The sequence below is a fragment of the Spermophilus citellus genome, assembly GCF_964194105.1.
Source record: "Spermophilus citellus genome assembly, chromosome: 3".
Taxonomy (NCBI): Eukaryota; Metazoa; Chordata; class Mammalia; order Rodentia; family Sciuridae; genus Spermophilus; species Spermophilus citellus.
This window is the reverse complement of record NC_138184.1, coordinates 17,855,378-17,876,422: the sequence shown is the minus strand read 5'-3', so window position 1 is coordinate 17,876,422 and position 21,045 is coordinate 17,855,378. Positions and strand designations below refer to the sequence as shown.

The 21,045-nt window shown below is 36.4% G+C and overlaps 1 protein-coding gene and 1 pseudogene across 4 annotated transcripts in view; one reads left to right on the top strand and one right to left on the bottom strand.

The window, feature by feature from the left end:
- MAP4 (microtubule associated protein 4) overlaps nucleotides 1-21,045 on the bottom strand; it is a 173,180-nt gene that overhangs the window by 109,390 nt on the left and 42,745 nt on the right. Inside the window, exon 1 of one of the 3 annotated variants that reach the window (XM_081285153.1) lies at nucleotides 8,777-8,918. The exons of the other annotated variants lie outside the window; for them this stretch is intronic. Coding sequence (XP_081141279.1) covers nucleotides 8,777-8,778 — 2 coding nt within the window. The 5' untranslated portion in view covers nucleotides 8,779-8,918. Of the gene's footprint in view, nucleotides 1-8,776; nucleotides 8,919-21,045 lie in introns of those variants that run through there. 3 annotated transcript variants of the gene reach the window in all.
- Nucleotides 13,818-14,317, top strand: LOC308643312 (deoxyuridine 5'-triphosphate nucleotidohydrolase-like; annotated as a pseudogene). The gene has a single exon. The product of its transcript is annotated as a deoxyuridine 5'-triphosphate nucleotidohydrolase-like (transcript).

The window sequence follows — 21,045 nt, the reverse complement described above, 5'->3', positions numbered from 1 at the left end:
CTAACTCACTACCTCACTGCCAGGCAAGCACTCTTCCACGGAGCTACAATCCCAGCTCCTTTTTATTAATGTTTTATTAAATACCAAAAAAAATCATGTTCCAGAAAAGTTTTTTAAAAAGAATACAAAAAGAGGTCAGGTGAGAATATTCCCATAAAATATATTACATTATTATCAGGTGAATGAAAGAGGCTTTCTGACTAAAGACTGAGTATGGGCCTTTTCTCCGAGTGAGTTCTCCTTCACCAGTCACATGGGATAGCCCCATCCACCAAACCACAACCTTCAGCACTGGCATGAAAAATACAGACATGTCCCTGAATTAGGTAAGGAAGATGGCCACATATATTACCATTTTCATAGAATCCCAAACTCTTAATTTTCAAAGATAATCTGAAGCTAAGAAGTATAATTTATTATAGGAACAACTAGAGATGGCTAGCCTGGAAAATACAAAAATCATGTAGTAAAAAGAGCCCAACAGGGTTGCAATAAAGTAAACATTAAGTACATGCAGAGTACAAACATAATACAGAATACTATCCCTGCTTTCAAAGAGTCTAATTTACTACAAACTCCAAGAGACTCATAAGGATAAGGTGAACTATGAGCCATACTATTGAGTGGGTAAATGTAAGTCAAATAGCAATCCTTAGTTGCATAGTGTAACGATCATTGCTTGTGTTCACCAATAAATTTATTCTTCTGATCTCACCCAATACAAACAAACCAGTCCCCATCCCCACAGGATTAGGGCTAAAACTAAAAGTCTGAAAAAAACAATTAGAAGAGGACAATTTTGTGACTACACTCTGAAAAGAAGGCTCATTCTGTTCTTTCAAGGAGAAATGAATTTTCTTCCCATAAATCTTTCTTTTGCTTAATCAGGCAATCTACTTCAGTTGCCTACAACAAATCTCAATGTATGTATCTTGCCCTAAAAAAAAAAAAAATACTGTGGATAGAACCCATGGACACTTTATCACTAAGCTACATCCCCAGTCCTTTTATTTGAGATAGACTTGCTAGTTTACTTAAAAGTCTCACTGGGTTGCCAAGGCTGGCCTTGAACTTGTGATCCTCCTGCCTCAGCAACCTGAGTCTCTGGGATTACAATTGTGCACCCACACCCGACTGCTAACCCAAATTTTTGAAAAGTCAAAATGTATTATGATTCAAGCCACCAAATGGTCAAGGTTTCCTTTCAAGCTCTTCTCAACCATCTACCTCTCCACAACAAATGAAGGACACAGTGAGGAATGTAGTCATTCTCTTCAGTCTTGTTCTCACACATCCTGTCCTCCCACTTACACTATCCTTTCTTTGCTAGAAATATAAAAGTCACAGAACTTTTCACTCATTATTCTTTTTTTGTTTGTTTGTTTGTTTCCACCAAGATGTGTGGCCACCACAATTATAAAACATGTACAAAGCAAATATTTTCCAGAACCCTAAAAAATCAGGGGTCATTTGGTTGGGGATGTGGCTCAAGCGGTAGCGCGCTCGCCTCGAATGCGTGCGGCCCGGGTTCGATCCTCAGCACCACATACCAACAAAGATGTTGTGTCCGCCGAGAACTAAAAAAAAAATAAATATTAAAAATTCTCTCTCTCTCTCTCTCTCTCTCACTCTCTCTCCTCTCTCACTCTCTCTTTAAAAAAAAAAAAAAAAATCAGGGGTCATTCTATCCCCAAAACCCAAATCCAACACCTAAAGGCTTTGCTGTTATGTTTCAATGGTCAAAGTATAAGGTTGAAGGCATAGGTGTTTAAATACTGAATAGCATCAACTACTGAATTCTACTATACAAAACAAAGTACAGATGGGATAATGAAGCCTGGGAATAAGATCTGTTTCTTCTAAGCAGGTGCTAGTAAATAAGATATTTTTCCAGCACAGGGAATGCTGGACGAAATTTGTCCAAATGTATATGGGGCTTGGTGAAAATAGTCATTATATATTCCTTATACTATATAAGAAAAAATAAAATATCAAGATTTAGAAAGATATTAAATACTGAATTTACATAGACTTCCAAATAAAACCTTTTCAAAATTTTAATAAATTTGAGCCTTCTTCCATGTGACTTTTTAATATCAGGCTTCCTACTTGGAGTAGTTACTTTAATTCCTGATCAAGAGTTTCAATAAGGCCAGGCACAGTGACACTCACCTGTAAACCCATTGACTTTGGAGGCTAAGGCAGGAAGATTGTGAGTTCAAAGCCAGCCTCAGCAACTTTGTGAGACACTGTCTCTAAATAAATATAAATAAGGGCTGGGGATGTGGTTCAGTCATTAAGCACCCCTGGGTTCAATCCTGGTACCGAAAAAGAAAAAGAATTATAAATGACTGGGCTGGGGTTGTTGCTCAGTGTAAGAGTACTTCCTTAGTATTATGAGGTCCTGGTTCAATCCTCAGGTACTGAGCAGGTAGCAGGATTGAACTCAGGGGCACCTGACCGCTCAGTCACACCCCCAGCCCTATTTTGTATTTTATTTGCTTATATTTTATTTAGTTGCCAAGTATCTCATCGCTGCTAAGGCTGGCTTTGAAATTCTGATCCTCCTGACTCAGCCTCCAGAGCCGCTGGGATTTCAGGTGTGCGCCACCATGAGTGACCCATCCCATTTTTTTAAAACAGGCAAAGTCTAGATTTATTGAAAGCAAAGGTAGCACTCCTTAAGATAGAGTGGAGTGGGCTGAGCAAGAGAGAGGCTCAAGTTCCCACTGTCTGGAAAATTAGTGTTTTATATGCTCATCTCATCATTTTTTAAAACGGTAGATTTTTTTTTAAATCCTTTTCTTAAAACAAATGTAATATTTAAATTTCCTGTGGCTTGGGGGTGTAGCTCAGTGACAGAGCACTTGCCTAGCCCATGTGAGGCACCACATTAAAATAAAGGAATGATGTCCATCTACAGCTACAAAAATAAAAAATAAAAAGTTAAAGTAAATTTCCTGTGGCTTGAATTCCTTAATCACATCTTTTTTTCAAATCTAGTATTTCAAATCAATAAAAGCTTGCTTCATGCATACAGAAATGTTACACCAACTTCAATTCAATTCAAAGAATAGTGGTAAACATAACTCTTCGCTTTTGTAAAGTAATTATGAATTAAATTATTTATAAATTTGCGTTTCAAACCTGAGGTTTATTTTGAAGCCATAAACTCTGTACTATACTCATTCAGGTCTCAAAAATGTAAATTAAGAGATATTCGTGCTCAAATGTTCACTGCAGCATTATCCAGATTAGCCAAGATAAGGAAACAACCTAAGCATACACTGATGGAAGCTATAGTTTGGGTCTTAAATGTCCTTGGAAGGCCCATGTGTTAAAGCATTGGTCCTCAAATAGGCATTACGGGAGGTTATAAAGCCTTAGGAAGGGCCTAGTGGGAAACCTTCAGATCTTTGGGGATCTGGCTTTGAAAGGGATAATGGAACCCCAGGCCCTCCCTCTTCTTCTTCCACTTCCTGGATAAGAGGTAAGCAGTTTTACTTGGCCAAAGACTCCCACCATGATGTATTGTCACAGGTCTAATGGAATAGAGCAAACCAATCAAGGACTGAAACTTTTTAAACTGTGAGCCAAAATAACTTTTTTTGTAAGTTAATCATCTCAAGAATTTGTTACAGTAATGGAAAGATGACTAACACAATGGATGAATGGGTAAAGAAATCATGGGTGTGTGTGTGTGTGTGTGTGTGTGTGTGTGTGTGTGTGTGTGATGGAATATCATGCATCCATTAAAAAGAACTTTTCATTTGCAACAACATGGATGAAACTTGAAGACATTATACCAAGTGAAAAAAGCCAGAGAAAAACAAAAATACTTCATAATCTCATTTATATGTGGAATCTAGTATATAGTTTCCAGGTACTCTTCCATACATACACACAGACAAGGTAATTAGTTGAGATGGATATGCTAATTTGCTCGACTGCAGTAATCATTTCAGCAAGTATACAAAAACATCACATTGTAACCTTAAGTATACATAATTTTTTATTATTTTTTTTTACAGAGAGGAGAGAGAGAGAGAGAGAGAGAGAGAGAGAGAGAGAATGAATTTTAATATTTATTTTTTAGTTTTCGGCAAACACAACATCTTTCTTTGTATGTGGTGCTGAGGATCGAACCCGGGCCGCACGCATGCCAGGCGAGCGCACTACCGCTTGAGCCACATCCCCAGCCCTACATAATTTTTTAAATGTCAACTAAATAAAACCATTGTTTTTGGTCTTTCCAAAAACATACAAAGAGAATTATTCCCATACCAACTTTTTTCTCCTATTAAGTATCTTTTTTTCTCTTGGTATAGAGGATTGAACCCAGGGCCTCATATATGCTAAGAAAGTGTTCTATCACTGAGCCACATCCCCAGCCCTGAGCAGCTTTTCTTTTTCTTTTTTTTTTTTTAAGATAGAGAGAGAGGAGGGAGAGAGAGAGAGAGAGAGAGAGAGAGAGAGAGAGAGAGAGAGAGAGAGAGAATTTTTAATATTTATTTTTTAGTTCTCGGCGGACACAACCCTGAGCAGCTTTTCATTCTTGAAATCTGTTCCAGCTCTGGGTAAACTCAGCACTATGGCGTTCTTCTCTCTAGAGCTGCTCCCATCCCATCCCAGTCCACACTCAACATGACCAGCAATAATTATACTTTTACCAGTGTGGAACTGGTGACAAAAACTGGTAGTTAAAAAAAAAAAAAAAAAAAAAAGGTAGTTTTGCTGCCAAAAGAGGTAAACTCTATTTGGAGTGGGAATTAGAAATCCTGTGGCATGACAAGAGCCTGCAGCAAATGCAATATCAAACTGAATTTCACTACTAAAATTATGAATTCCTCTAGTGAATAATGACTATTAAATTTAGGCTTCAGGGGCTGGGGATGTGGCTCAAGCGGTAGCGCGCTCGCCTGGCATGCGTGCGGCCCGGGTTCGATCCTCAGCACCACATACCAACAAAGATGTTGTGTCCCCCGAGAACTAAAAAATAAATATTAAAAAAAAAATTCTCTCTCTCTCTCTCACTCTCTCTCCTCTCTCACTCTCTCTTAAAAAAAAAAATCTTTACATTTAGGCTTCAGCAGCTTTTCAGAGGGAATCATAAACAAGAATTCAAATATAATTTCAACTTAAGACAGTAGTAGCAGCACAAGGGCCTAATAGATAAAATTTCCCTCTAGAAATATTCTATAGAAGTCTCACAGTGCAATCTACTCATATTTTTCCTGATTTAGAACACAGGTAGCCAGACTGAGGCAGGTGAACTGCAAGTTTGTTTGTTTTGTACTTTTTATATCATCTATTTTTTTCTCTTTTCACATTTTTTTTACTGGTGCATTTTAGTTGTACATAATGATGGGACTTTTTTGTTACATATTCATATATGTGCAAAATATAACAATATAATTTGGTCCATATTACTCAACACTTCCCCTAAGGACTGCAAGTTTGAGGCTCAGCAACTTAGAGGAACTCTGTCTGGAAATTAAATTTTTAAAAAGGTCTGGGGATGTCGCTCAATGGAAGAACACTTGGCTAGCATACATGAATGAAAACACCAATACATTTTAAATATTATTTAACAGATTGTAGATTCTCAAATAGCAGCTTCTTAATCCACAGTAAACCTTCTCCCCCTAGATCCCTACCTGCACATATTCCCACACCAGCTCCTGGACTAACTGTGGTTTGGCTGTTTAAATTTGCCAGAAGGCAAAACTGATAGAATATAACAAAACTGGAAAGTGAGAAGGTCACTTGACTGAGAGCATCAAGCCAACCACCCAGCATCTGCATCTCAATGGTTTAGCTATTTTTATTTGTCCCACACATAATTAGAAGTATGACTTAAAAACACATGCACACAAACTCTACTATAGAATAGTAATGTTGGAAGTGAAAGTATAAGAGTTTAGTCAGAAAACCTCAGTTTTCAATAAATTAACAAGATTACTTAATTTTCTAGTTATTGTGTTTATGTGATTTTCTGTTTGTTTTGGCACTGGGGATTGAAGCCAAAGATTCTTTACCAGTGAAGCACATACCCAGACCTTTTTCTTTTTGAGACAGGTTCTTGCTAAGATGCTAAAGGTCTCACTTGAGTTTCTGAGGCTGCCCTCAAACTTACAACCCTCCTGTCTCAGCCTCCCAAGTTGCTAGGCTTGGCATGCACTACCACACCCAACTATTTATTGTATCTTATAAGACATACAAGTCTAATATGCTTTTTAAGTGCTCTATAGATTTGTTTAAATGATTCTGAGTTCCATCCTATAATAAATTCATGTATGGGGCTGGGGGTGTGGCTCAAGTGGTAGCGCGCTCGCCTGGCATGCGTGCGGCCCGGGTTCGATCCTCAGCACCACATACAAAAAAGATGTTGTGTCCGCCAATAACTAAAAAATAAATATTAAAAAATTCTCTCTCTTAAAAAAATAAATAAATAAATAAATTCATGTATGAATCTCACCTAACAAAGAATTATTTGATGTTATTTAATATTCAGTTATGCCTTAAATGTTCAGTTACATATTTTATAGACAAAAAGACACAACACAGAATTGCTTTCAAATCTGGATATTCGGGAAAACCAAAAAACATACCCTTGTAAATAAGAAGTACCTACTTTCAAAAAAAATTATCTCTCCTTGATCATTCTTCTTCTATCTGTATAAATAAAAAGGTAACACTAAATGGACGTGTGGGTAAAGTACAAGAGAATTTGAAAGCTGAATACAGAAAATGCTATGTTTCACTGAAGTACTGGTTGAATCTGACATTGTAGCCTTGAGTGAGTCACCTTCTGGGGCAAGTTCCCTAATTGTAAAATGAGAGTGCTATGTTAAATGATTCCTCAGGTTGTTTATTCTTTGAGCTACTTACAATTCAGTTTCATTGATTCAGTTAGCTATTAATAAACAAAACTCATAAGACCCTCAATGTGAATAGGTATGACTCTTATTCCATAAATCAAGTTCTCTCAATTATAACTGTGCTCAACTTTATTAAAAGGCAAAAAAAAAAAAAAAAATGGCAGTAAAGGACTGAAAACAAATTCACCAGTGCACAGTGCCCCGCTTGAGCCAAAGTGACTGGAGCATAAGAAACTCCACCCAGTCCTGGCTAACATCAAAAGAGCCTGACATTGCTCTGCCAGAAAATAAGCCCCATATTATCTAACCAGACACCAAGAGAACACATGGTTTGTAAGCATAGCACTTTTGACATTTGATCTTTCATTCTAACCACATGCCTGAAGTGAAATTATCTGGTGAGAAATGTTTTGAAATAGGTAAACTAAAGGTAGGAGAAAACTACATGACATGATGATAAAGCAAAGAATAGAATCATGGTGTCTTGACTACTGTCTCACTATTAACACATGGCTATGTGCTCATAAATAGTAAATAAGAATATATGATGAAGTTATAAGCACCTTCAGTGGTAGGTAGTTTACTTTAGAATTAATTACTAAACTAAATGTATTAAGATCTTTACAGATTAGTGTTCATTTCTAATTTAAACAAAGTAGTTGCCAGATGTGGTGATGCATACCTGTAATCCCAGCTACTCTGGAGGCTGAGGCAGGAAAATCACAAGTTTTAGGCCAGCCTAAGCAACTTAACAAGACTTTTTTTTTTCTCCCAAAAAGAACTGGGGACGTAGCTCAGTGGGTAGAGCACCCTTGGGTCCAATCCCCAGTATTCCCCTTCCCCTGCCACCTGTCCACCCCCCAAAAAACTGACTAGTAAGTATGCTATGCTTAAAATACAGTGTTTATGCCTTAGGCTTGGAAGGAACCCAACATCCCAGTCAGACCTAGAGACCACTTAAAATCTAACATGTTTAAAGGTATAGCCTACATCATAATATTTTCATATTCAACATTAGATTTCTTTTTTTAGTTTGCTTATTAGCAAGTTTTAATCTACTAAATGATAACTTTATTTACCCAAATTTGGGGGGGCAGGGTTACTGGGGGTTGAATCCAGGGGTGCTTTACCACTGAGCTATATATCCCCAGTCCTTTTTATTTTTTACTTTGAGACAGGGTCTTGCTAAGTTGCTGAGGGTCTCACTAAGTTACTGAATTTGTAATTCTCCTGCCTCAGCTGCACTGCTGTCCTCAGATTGATCTTTAATGAATTTCTTTCAGAGATCTATTACATATCAATCTAAACCTTATTTGTCTTTTTCAATCAACATGGTATTTCATTAGAAGTAAAACTAAATCTTCAGCAAGGTTCTCTTGAGGAATCAGTTACCAATTTACACGTTCACAGGCTCATATTATCTTTGAGGCAAATATGAATTACTCCTACTTCTCAGAAGGAGACCTGCAAACAGCAACAGACACTCAGCAGGATCTCACATCCCTAAGCAATAAACTCCAAACCCCTGAAGAATGTATTACCTTTCTACCCCCAGGTGCCTCCCTATAGTTGCAAAGATAACAGCAGTACTAGTAGGAACTGATGAAATTTCCAGACTTGACAAAGTTCTGTTCATTACAGGATTAGCAACAGGAAAGGACCCTTGATTACTAGAAGAGCTGAGGCCATCACCCAGATAAATTCCTACATGAAAGAACACACTGATACAGGTTTAAAAAAGTTACATTTCACTCCCAAGTAGTTCCCATAACAAAGAGTCCCTTTTCCCACTGCTGCCTTATAGAGCTCTGCCCTCTAAATAGAAAAACACAGCAGACACATGCACATACAGAAAACCTGTATGACAAAGCTCAAAGCCTAGTTTTCTTACTTACATTAACTATCCAGGCAGCTTGTGTTTGGTCCTGACTGAATACATTTTTGGATCTATAAACAGGCACCAGTCTGTGACATTTCTGACCAAATAAATTTAAATCTATTCCTCCAAGAAGAATAATCTACACCAGATACCTCCCACTGTTAGCCATGTGATGCAGATAGCATGTCTTGCTGAAGTCTGGTTATATGAGCCAAAACAAGAGATGACAATGACACAGCACTTACATTTCTGTTATAACTATCCTTAAAAGTGAATCTTCAATTTTATTTCAATAAAAATAATGTGAGGGCTGGGTAATATAGCACAGTTGGAAGAGTGCTTGCCTCACATGCACAAGGCCCTGGGTTCAATCCACAGCACCATAAATAAATAAATAAATAAATAATACTATGTTACATTAAGAAATAAATAAAGTGAATCTTAAGAAGACTCTCAATATCTAACACCTCAAAGTTTTGAAAAAGAGAAGGCATTTTTTTTAACTTTCCTATTTATTCCATTTATTTTTCCTCCCCTTAGTTAACATAGTAAAGCACTGAGTTGGTCTATATCTACCCAAAATTATTTCTCACCATTTAAGATATCCAAAGACTTTTAAAAACACCAGTTCAAATGACCTATGACTTATTACCCTAACTTTAACAGGTAAAAAAAAATGAGTTCCAGAGAAAACAAGTCATTTATAAATGAAGCTAGGACTACGGATCAGGCTTAGAGAAACCAGAGAATATAGAAACAGAAGTGGAATGAAAAAAATAAAGAAAACCTTGCAGTTTTGAAGTTTCTGCTTTTATCTGACACAATGACATCACCATACTCTAAATACGTTTTAAGTATATCAACCTTACCTACATACCTATCATTATACCTACTTAAAGGTATGGAGGCAGTTAAGAAGAATACTGAACATTGAGAAAACACCCAAGTTGCCTAGTATGGTGACACACACCTGCAATCCCAACATCTTGGGAGGCTGAGGCAAAGGATCCCAAGTTCAAGGCCAGCCCTCAGCAATTAATGAGGCCCTAAGCAACTTAGCAAGATCCTGTCTAAAAAAACAACAACAACAAAAAAAAAACTAAAGGGCTGGGGATATGCCTCAGTGGTTAAGCCCCTGAGTTCAATTCCTGGTAATGAGAAAGAAAAAAAAAAAAAAAACTCCAGTTAATTTAAAAGTCCCCCAATTCCTATTAATGGAATTTTTTTTTTTTTTTAATTCTAGCAGCTCCTGAAGCTGAGGCAATAGGATCTTGAGTTCAAAGCCAACCTCTTCAACTTAGTGAGGCCCTAAGCAACTCAGTGAGAACTTGTCTCTAAAGAAAAAATATAAAAAGGGCTGAGGATGTGGCTCAGTGGTTAAGTGCCCCTGGCTGGGTTCAATCTCTGGTACCAAAAAAAAAAAAAAAAAAAAAAAAAAAAAAAATATTCAGGGAGGCAGGGATCTCATGAAAATCAAAGGAACTTAGTGGGCTGGGGATGTGGCTCAAGCGGTAGCGCGCTCGCCTAGCATGCGTGCGGCCCGGGTTCGATCCTCAGCACCACATACCAACAAAGATGTTGTGTCCGCCGAGAACTAAAAAATAAATATTAAAAATTCTCTCTCTCTCTCTCTCTCTCTCTCTCTCTCTCCTCTCTCTCTCTTAAAAAAAAAAAAGGAACTTAGTAAGAATGAGGAGACCAGGTGGTAAAGGGGGGTTCATGGGGGATGCTGAGGATTGATATTGGCCAAAATTATTATATTGTGTGCATGCACAAATATGTAACAACAAATTCCACCATTATGCACAACTATAATATGCCAATAAAAAAATGTGGAAAGAAAAAAAATTCAAACTCAGTAGGTGCTATCAAGGCCACAGGTACCTGAAAACCCAGTCATATCACCTACCATAATCAATAGCTGTCCATGCAGGGAGGGTCTCCCTATATTTTAGTCACATCTGTCATTTTGCAAGCATGTCATTCACATGACCACTGTACACCTTGCTCATATTGTTCTCCACACCTGCATCTCTCTTTTCTCTCTCTCCATTGGTCAAAGTCTCAAACTCAAGGTCCAAATGGACTATCACTATATGTGATTCCGTTTTAGAATCTCCTAGTGCTATTCAGAACTAGTGTTATCATCTGTACCTGCATTGTAAAAGTACAGTCTGATCTGTACCTGTTAGTTGTATATAATAGTTTCTGTAAAATGCTAGGTCCCAAAGGGGAAGGACCATCCCTAAATGCTGTGTACACCCTCCCTGCCCTTAGATTATTTTATACAGGAGATGGCCAAACAATAAAAATCAATAACACAAGGGTCTAGCTAAATAAATAGTTCTACAATGATATAAAGAAAATTAATAAAAACTGAATCTAATTTAAAATTAATCAGAGGTTCTGAAACTCTTCAGAACTCAAAAAATAAACAAAGCATCACCACTAATAAAGAATATTCACTTCATTCCTTCCACTTCCTAAACATAGTTTGTGCCAAAGCAATCATGTTTGCAATTATGGAAAGAAAACCAACAGGGAGTATCCAAATAAACCAGCTAAGCTCTCCATGCTAGGCCATCTTATCGTTTATTAGGCAGAGTAATAAAAATAGCTCTCTGTTTTTAGAAAAGCACAACAACATGATGCAATGTAGCAAAAACAAATATTTAGTAAAGAAATCAGCTACCATCACCAAGTTAATATCATACATATTAAAACATTTATATTATTAATCTGCTATCTTTCTATGGTATCAACTCATCTCTCAGGGAGTTATAAGATATAATGTCATTTTAAGATTGAGTATTCACACTCAATTCATATCAGCTTTTAATTTTTAAGAACTATTTTATTTAAGAAAAACCTCTCCATCAAGCAAAGTTTGGTTTCACTCTATATTATCATATAAGATGTTGGTAAAAAATGAAATAAAGTGGCGTGTAAAATCAGGAAAGGGTAGGAATTTGTGCTAACAATTCTGTAATTATGTATTTACAATATGTGTTCCTCCCAGAAGATCTAATATAATAAACATGCAGTAAATACACCTTCATCCTGCTAGGTGTGCTCTGTTCTGTATCATGACACAAGCCTTCTCTTGCTGGGAGTGATTGTATGACCAGCTGAAAGTACCCTCATGCCTCTTCCACTATTGGTCCTAAGCACAGAATCAGCACTGAGATAAGAGTAGTTTGTCCCTTTTGAACAAGAAAGAGAAGATATAAACTTTACAGGACTACTTAGAAGGCATTTTGTAGTAATGGTAAATATTTTACTTTAATGTATAAATACCTTACAGATGCTTAGAAGTAAAAATAACATTGGGTAAAAATTAAAGAAAAAAATCAAAGTAAGCTTTTAAGTTTTTTTTTTGTTGTTGTTGCTGTTTGTTTGGTGGCGGGGGGGGGGGGGGGGGGGGGCAGTTCTAAGAATTTAACCCAGGGGCAATTTACCAATGAAATATACCCCATGTCCATTTTATTTTTTATTGAGGCAGGGTCTCACTAAGTTGCTGAGGCTAGCCTGAAACTTATGATCCTCCTGCCTTCTTAGCTTCCCATGTCACAGGGATTACAGGGGTGCACCACCACTCCCAATTTTTTTTTAAATGGTGCTGGTGACATTTTGCTAAGCAAGTGCTTTTGTTAACATAATTTTGAACATTTTATCTTAAATGAAGATAGAAAACAGTTAAAAGTAAAAATCATTAAATGGATTCTTATTTTACATACACACATATGTGTATATATGCTAAAATTATATAATATTATGTATTCCAGAAGAATTACCACAGAATCATTAACTGTTCAGGATAGGACTGAGCAATTACATATTTTTTTAAATTTTACTTATTTATTCACTTTAGTTGTTGATGGATCTTTTTTTTTATTATTTATATGTGGTGCTGAGAATCAAACCCAGTGCCTCACACATTCGAGGCAAGTGCTCTACCACTGGACCACAACCCCAGTCCCAGCAATCACAGAAAAGTTGATTTTGAAGGGGACCTACAATTGAGAGTCACTAAATTAATCAACAATCTGCATAATCCATTCAACATAAAATATTCACTGAAATTAAATATAACAGTTCTTCTACAACTTAACATTAGACACTTTAGACTCACTTTGTTAGAAGTAGAGCCTGAGAGGGATTTCTGTAAAAGTGACCTTCTGAGGGAATATTCTCAGGAGAAACCTATGTAAAGCAAGAAAAACTATGGTTTTAGCTGAAGTCTAGCCTCTACTTGTTCTATGAGAAGCTCTGAAAAACAACTACACATGAAGTCAATACCACATGACCAGGGGTCATAGTTTCATATCTCTTATCAGACAGTCATTGGCTGAGGGCTGTGTGAAATCTGAGTTAGAACCTCCCATACATCTCTGAAGGTGGCACCTAACTACTGTGGACCTGACAATTAACACGTCAGCTGGGATGGGGGAGCAACTAGCTGGTAAAGGGGTTCTGAATATTACCAGCACTACTAAAAAAGTTCAACCATATAACAAAAAGGCATATCAAATTGGCTGAGGTATATAAATATCAAGCAAAATAAACTCTAAGAAAATAAAAAGATAAACACAAAATGACAAAAATTAAACAAGATTTAGCAATACTGAATATTATACTTATATAAAACTTACAGAAATATGAGGATAAACAGGTGAGGAATATTTTAAGACACACCCAATAAAGGAATACCATAATGTATATATTGCTCAGAAACCAATATAGCATACAGATAAAAATCGGTTAAGTATACACCTTAAGTAAAAACCTTAAGGTTTGAATAATATAAAGAAAAAGTCTCAGCTAATGAACTATATGATATACTAGAGAAAGGACATTTTCTCTTCTACCATATTGTGGAACTTTTTTAAATGTTTATTTATTCATTGTGGTTTATGATGTTAGGGACTGAATCCAGGGCCTCCCTCACATGAACCAGGTCTATATTCCTGGCCTCTACTTATTTTTAAAATCAATGTATATGTGCTCTCTTCTCCGGTCTCTAGTCTCGTCATCTTCTCTTGCCCTCCAGTGCTGCCATGCCCTGTTCTGAAAAAGTAACCGCCATCTCCCCCAGCAAGCGGCCCGCCTGCGGACGAGAGAGGCTTGCCGCTCGGCTTTGTATGACTATTGGAGCATGCCATGGCCCCTACCTGGGGGTCCGCACTGGCCGTGGGCTATGACCTGTACAGTGCCTATGATTATATAGTACCACCTATGGAGAAAGCCTTTGTGTAAACAGACATTCAGATAGCTCTTCCTTCTGGGTGCTATGGAAGAACAGCTCCGCGTTCTGGCTTGGCTGCAAAATATTCCATACATGTAGGAGCTGGTGTCATAATGTTGGTGTTATGTTATTTAATTTTGGCAAAGAGAAGTTTGGAGTAAAAAAAAAAAAAAAGGTGATCAAATAGCAGAGCTCATTTGTGAATGGATTTTTTATCCAGATATAGAAGATGATCAAGTGTTGAATGACACTGAAAGGGGTTCAGGAGGTTTTGGTTCTATTGGACAGAATCAAAATATAGGACAAGTATAGAAAAATGTTACTTTCTCTTAAAAATAAAGACTTTCTGTTTAGTATTTTGCACAACTGTAAAGCTAGCTTTAGCTTCTAAAAGTTTATTTTTTTTTACAATAAATGAAAGAGTTTTTTTAGTATCACATGGAAACTTTCTTGTATTTTTTTCAGTTTATGGTTGTATGTAAATCTGTGGTAACCTAATGCAAAATTTTTAAAATCAAATGTACATTAATATAAAATTTTTTTACAATGTTCAATAAATTATATCCTTTCAAATAAAATAAATGTATAGGTCTTAGAGCAAGTCTTCATTTTAAAAATCATTATTGTATAACCCATGTTCATGAAGCCTATCATAAGGCAGCTGGAAAAACTGAAAGAACTTTTTAAATATTTTATAGAAAATTCTAACACACTACAAATATCCCATGAGCTAAACCATAAGAGAAATTTTAAAATACTTAGAAGTGAACAACCATAATGCTTCACATCAAAGTTATTATTATTACTATTGATTATAAATTGTTGATAATATACCCTTGATAACAAAAGCAGACAAAAAGAATGGCAGAAATTATAAGCTAAACTGAACTAAAAAACTTAGATCAGCTGAGCACAGTGGAGCACGACTGTAATCCCAGCAGCTCGGGAGGCTGAGACAGAATGATCCTGAGTTCAAAGCCAGCCTTAGCAACAGCGAGGTGCTAAGCAACACAGTGAGATCCTGTCTCTAATAAAATACAAAATTGGGCTGGGAATGTGGCTCAGTGGTTGAGTGCCCCTGAGTTCAATTCTTGGTTTAAAAAAAAAAAAAAAAACACCTTAGATCAAGGGGCTGGGGTTGTGGCTTGGTGGTAGAGCACTTGAATAGCATGTGTGAGGCACTGGGTGTGATTCTGAGCACTGCATATAAATAAATGAATAAAATAAAAGTCATCAACAACTAAAAGAAGAAGAAGAATTGCAAAAAAAGAAAATAACTTAGATCAAGGATCAGCGGACACTTTCTGAAAACAGCAAAGAGTTTAAACTTTGTGGTACACATAATATTTATTTATCACAACTACAGGTAGTCTTTGTTTTGCAAGGTTCTAATATGTATGTATTTCAGTTACCATGGTTCAATTAAATAATATCAGTCCCCAACAGCACAATTCAAATTTTAGTTACCACAGTATATTAACTGTAATTGACAAAGTACCAAATTTGCTGCCAGTACTTGGTCTACATAAGTACACTATATAAGTAACACATGCCTGTGATTGGTTACTGTGTCTGTTATTCAGTTTATGCACAGGCAGCAAAGTATAGACAATGTCATTTCCTCATTTTCAAGTTATCAACCCATGTGACAATTTTCAAAAATGGTTAACTGGGGCTGGGTTGTGGCTCAGTGGTACAGCTCTTGCCTGGCATGCGTGAGGCACTGGGTTCAACCCTCAGCATCATATAAATATAAAATAAAGATACTGTGTCCACCTAAAACTAAAAAATAAATATTTAAATGGGGGGGCGGGGCTGGAGATGAAGCTCAGTGGTAAAGTGCCCCAGGTTCAATTCCCCGAACCATCCCCCCCCAAAAAAAAACCCTTAGGAATAACTTTAATGAGCAATATCAATATCAATGACTGTTACACAGAAAACAAAAAAAAAAACTTGATGACAAATTTAATTTCAAATTTTTAAAAAATGTTCAATAAATGATATAATTTCAAATTAAAAAAATAAAATAAAAATAAACCACAACCCCAGCCCCTTGATCTAAGGTGTATGTAGTATGTACTAGAAGTCTCGATATTTAAAGATGTTAATTATCCCCAAATTGATCTACAGATTCAACATAATCCTAAGTAAAACCCAATAGCATTTTATTTTGTTTTGTTTTGTTTTGTTTTTGGTCCTGGGGATTGAACCCAGGGGTGATTAACCACTGAGCCACATAAATCCCCAGCTCTGTTTTTGTATTTTATTTAGAGACAGAATCTCACTGAGTTGCTTTGGGTCTCAAGAAGTTGCTGAGGCTAGCTTTGAACTTGAAATCCTCAAACCCTCAGCCTCCTGAGCCACTAGAATTACAGGTGAGTGCCATAGCACACAGCTCAATGGGTTTTATTCTATTTAAATCAAATTAAAAAGTTGATTCTCTTGGACTGGGGCTGGGGCTCAGCAGTAGTGCACCTGCCTGGCATGTGTAAGGCACTGAGTTGGATAAATAAAGGTCTATCAACAACTTAAAAAAATATTTAAAAAATTTTTTTTAATTCTCAATTTTAAGTGGAAATAAAAGGAACCATGAATAGCCAAGACAATCTTGGGGAACAAATTTAAATTAACTCATTAATGGATGGAACTATATCAAAACACTGAAAATTGATGACAGTTTCTCACCTAGTAATTTAGCAATTTCCTATGTTTAAACTTTAAATAAAATAACAAAGACATTGTAGTGCCCAGCATAATCATCAGAAAATGGACAATGCAAGAGAATAGTTTCAAGACAGAACCATATATATGTAAGTACTGTAGTATTGATAAGTTTTCCAATACTGTAAAAAATAATACAGGTTGAAAATTTCATAAAGAAAACAAATTTAGTTCATAGTTTGGGAAGCTAAAAGTACAAGATCAGGAAGCTCCATCAATTCAGCCTCTGGTAAGGGTCCCTTCCTTAGCTGGGTCACCTCAAAACAGGTGGCATCATGGTGGGAGAATGTGTGAGCAAGAAAGAGATCACGTGGCGCAAAAGAAAGCCAGAGCCAGAATGAGGAGGGATCATAATGACCACCTACTAAGCCCCAACTCTAAAAGGGTGCACCACCTCTGAACATCATCATACTGAGAACCAAGCTTCCAACACATGTGCCTTTTGGAGGTACAGACCAGATCCAAATCATAGAAGATACTCAACAAATGGGACAATGCAGAGCAGTGGGGGAAAGATGTGTCCGCCGAGAACTAAAAAATAATAAATATTTAAAAAATTCTCTCTCTCTCTCCTCTCTCTCTTAAAAAAAAAAAAGTTTAAAAATAAATAAATAAATAAATGGTGCTGTGTTCAATGGGTATTGAGCATATTAATAATAATAATAATAATAATAATAAATTCCAGATAAATGGCAGGCCTAAATGTGGAAAGTAAAATGATAAAGCTTCTACAAGATAATATGGAAAATATGAATATCTTCATCATCATGAGAGGTACAGAAGAGACAGTCAAGATGGAGACATTAGAAAATAAAAATATCCCTAAGCTGTAAGATTGTCTTCTTTTTTTCTAGTAGCAACACTCAGATATTAGGAAAAAAAAATAGTGATGGCTTTAAAACGAAAAGAGCACCTTGAGGGGCTGGGGCTGTGGCTCAGTGGTAGAGTGCTCGCCTAACATGTGTCAGGCTCTAGGTTCAATCCTCAGCACCACATTAAAAAAATAAATAAATAAACAAAATAAAGGTATTGTGTCCATGTACAACTTATTAAAAAAAATTTTAAAAAAAAGAGCACCTTGAAGGTATAACTCATTGGTAGAGCATGTGTTTGTTTAACCCACAGGAGGCTCTGGGATTCACAGCACCAAAAACAAAACAAAGAAACTCAGATTAATTTGAAGCTAGCTTTTCATAGTTTATCCATCTACTAAATGACACACTGTAAATCCATGCACTATTTATGAAAAAGAATTAAGAAAATGAAAAATGTCATGGGAAAGTCTTAGTATACAAGAAAAAAAATCGAAATGAAATCCCAGAATGATAATGTTCTAGATCTAGAAATAATTTATCCAAAATTAGTCTTTAAACAAACAGTGTAAGTGAATGATTCTAGACATGAAGGGCAATGGCACATTTAAAAAAACAAATTAAAAATGGGGGAGGCACAATTTATTGAAAGGGGACCTAAACAAGAAAGTACTGTTACAAATATAATACAAACTAGATTGCGCCATTATTTTGCACTAATTACATATTTTAAAAGTGCATTTAAGGGGTGGGGATTGTAGCTCAGTGGTAGAGTGCTTGCCTAGCATGTGTGAGGCACTGGGTTTAAGCCTCAGCACCAAATAAAAATAAAGTTAGTGTGTCCATCTACAACTAAAAATATTTTTTAAAAGAATGCATTTAATATTTATACTTGTGTGTGTGTGTGTGTGTGTGTATGTATGTATGTATAACACATCACAGGGGGAGAAAAAGAGAAGAGGGAATGAAGAGGAAGGATGGTAATGATTCTAAAACAGCAGCTTAAATAACAGAGTTTTGCTGACTCTCCATGTTTAATCTTAAGTAGGCAGAGGCAAAGAGAACTTTGCCTCCTCACTGGAATGTTGCTTCTCTTTTGGTTTGAAAGTCTACATGTGCTGACCTTTAAAAGACAGTATAAGGTCTGTCTGTTCTCCCTTCTGCTAGTGGGCTGATAGACTGAACATGGGTGGACAATAACTTTATGGCTCTGATGCTGGCTATGTTAGTATTCTATTGTATTTCTTATACAAGCACTGGGAGACTTTTGCAATATAAGCATTTTTAATCATTCAAAAAAAAAAAAGAGTAAGACTACTGAGATAAAATAAAATTTTAAACCTTAAATGAAATCACAAATAAAACTAACAATCACCTGGGAAAGAAAATTCTCCTAAATATAATAAGCACCAGAGTTTTGACTTCCAAACCAACTGCTGCCAAGAAATTTGGAAATAAATTCTGAGCAATCAAGAGCAAAAAAGCAACATGCAATAGGAGAAAGATTTTGGTGCTGAATATAAAAATCAAAGAATGTTGGGGCTGGGATTAGGCTCAGCGGTAGAGTGCTCGAATAGCACAGGCAGGACCCAGGTTTGATCCTCAGCACCACATTAAAAAAAAATAAAGGTATTGTGTCAACCTAAATTTAAAAATTTTTAAAAAGTTAAAAAAAAAAAAAAAAAGAGCTGAGGATGTAGCTCAGCAGTTAAGCACTTGCTTAGCATGCCCAAGGCCCTGAGTTTGATCCCCAGCACTGCAAAAAAAAAAAAAAAAAAAGTGCATGTGCTTTACATTATATTTAGCCAGATGCAGTGAGTGGCACACACCTCTAATTCCAGCAACTCAGGAAGCTAAGGCAGAGGATGGCAAGTTCAAGTCCAGCCTCAGCAATTTAGCAAGACCTATTCTCAAAATACAAAATAAAAAGGGTTGGGGATGTACCTCAGTGGTAAAGCATCCCTGGGTTAAATTTCCAATACAAAAAAAATTTTTTTAAGTACAAACTAAAAGGACAGTAGCAGACATGAGCAATCCTGTTTCTTCTTTCTAGTACTCAAAAGATAGCATTTCCTCATCTCCAAAGAAGTTGAGACATGTGACTAGGTTTCAGTCAATGCAATGTGAGCTGAACTAATACGGCTCACATAAAACATTTTATCAGAGTCTCCTTCCTAGTGTAACAGGGGTTCACTTGATGCTTTGGCTATATCCCTTGTGAATCTGAAACTTACATGTTTTTTTTTTCATTTTTCCAAAACTTCTACCTGACCTTCTCCTTTCTGATCTTCTTTTCCCTGATCTTCTCCTTCCCGATTTCTCCTCCTTAATCTCATTTTCTAGGCTGGGATTGTGGCTCAATGGCAGCATACTTGCCTGGCATGTGTGAGACACTGGGTTCAATTCTCAGCACCATATATAAACAAATAAATAAAGGTCTTAATCTCATTTTCTTTGAATCATCTCTTTAAAAACCTTGTTCCTATGGATGGGCAGAATCACAGCCTTTGGGACAGGAGTCCCCTGTGTTTTTCCTTTGCTAGCAAAGCAATAAATCTTCTTTTTCTCAAAAGCGTTGTCCTCGTTACTAGATTGGCATCAGGGACAAGAACCAAGCTTTGGACAATACTATAGAGCTCTTTGCTGTCACAAACTAAATACAAAGGATCCAGTGGAAGGCTCCAAAACAATCCATAGAAAGAGTGAAAGTCCTCAATAACAAGTCAGGGGCTGGGGTAATGGCTCAGCAGCAGAGTGCTCGCCTTGCACATGCAAGGCCCTGGGTTTGATCCTCACACCAAATAAAATGAATACATAAAATAAAGTTATTAAAAAAAATAACAAGTCAAACACTCAGACTATGATGTGGGCAAGAAATAAACCTTTAATTGGGTTAAGCACCAAAATGGTACATATGTATTTTTAAAAGATAACATTAATTATCCTAACTAAGCAAACATCTTACATATCTAACATCCTCATTTTACAAATAAGGAAACTGATAAAGAGCATTCCAAAAATTGCATTACTTGGGAGGAAACCAGATCTCTTGACCTTCCTATTCAGGAACTTTACAGAATAGATTTCCATTCCATTCAGAAGTAAAAACTACTGGCACATGCCAGTAACACCAGCAAGCCAGTAAGCTGAGGCAGGAGGATCATTCAAGGTTGGCTTCAGCAACTTAGCAAGACCTTATCTCAAAATAAAAAATGAAAAGGACTAGGGATGTAGCTCAGTGGTAAAGTGAACTTGGATTCAACCCTCAAGTACCAATAAATAAATAAATAAAATAATAACCACTGACAGATCATCTGCTCTTTTCATAACCTCTGCGATAGCTGAAATATTTATAATATCTTGGGCCAAGACACTTCACTTTGCAAAAGAGAAGAATTAAACAAAGTTCTTTTTCAATCTATCATTATATGATCTGACTGTTTAGGTCAACAGGATTTCTGCATCTATTAGGTAGAACCATAAAAAATTGTTGACATTTGAGCTGGG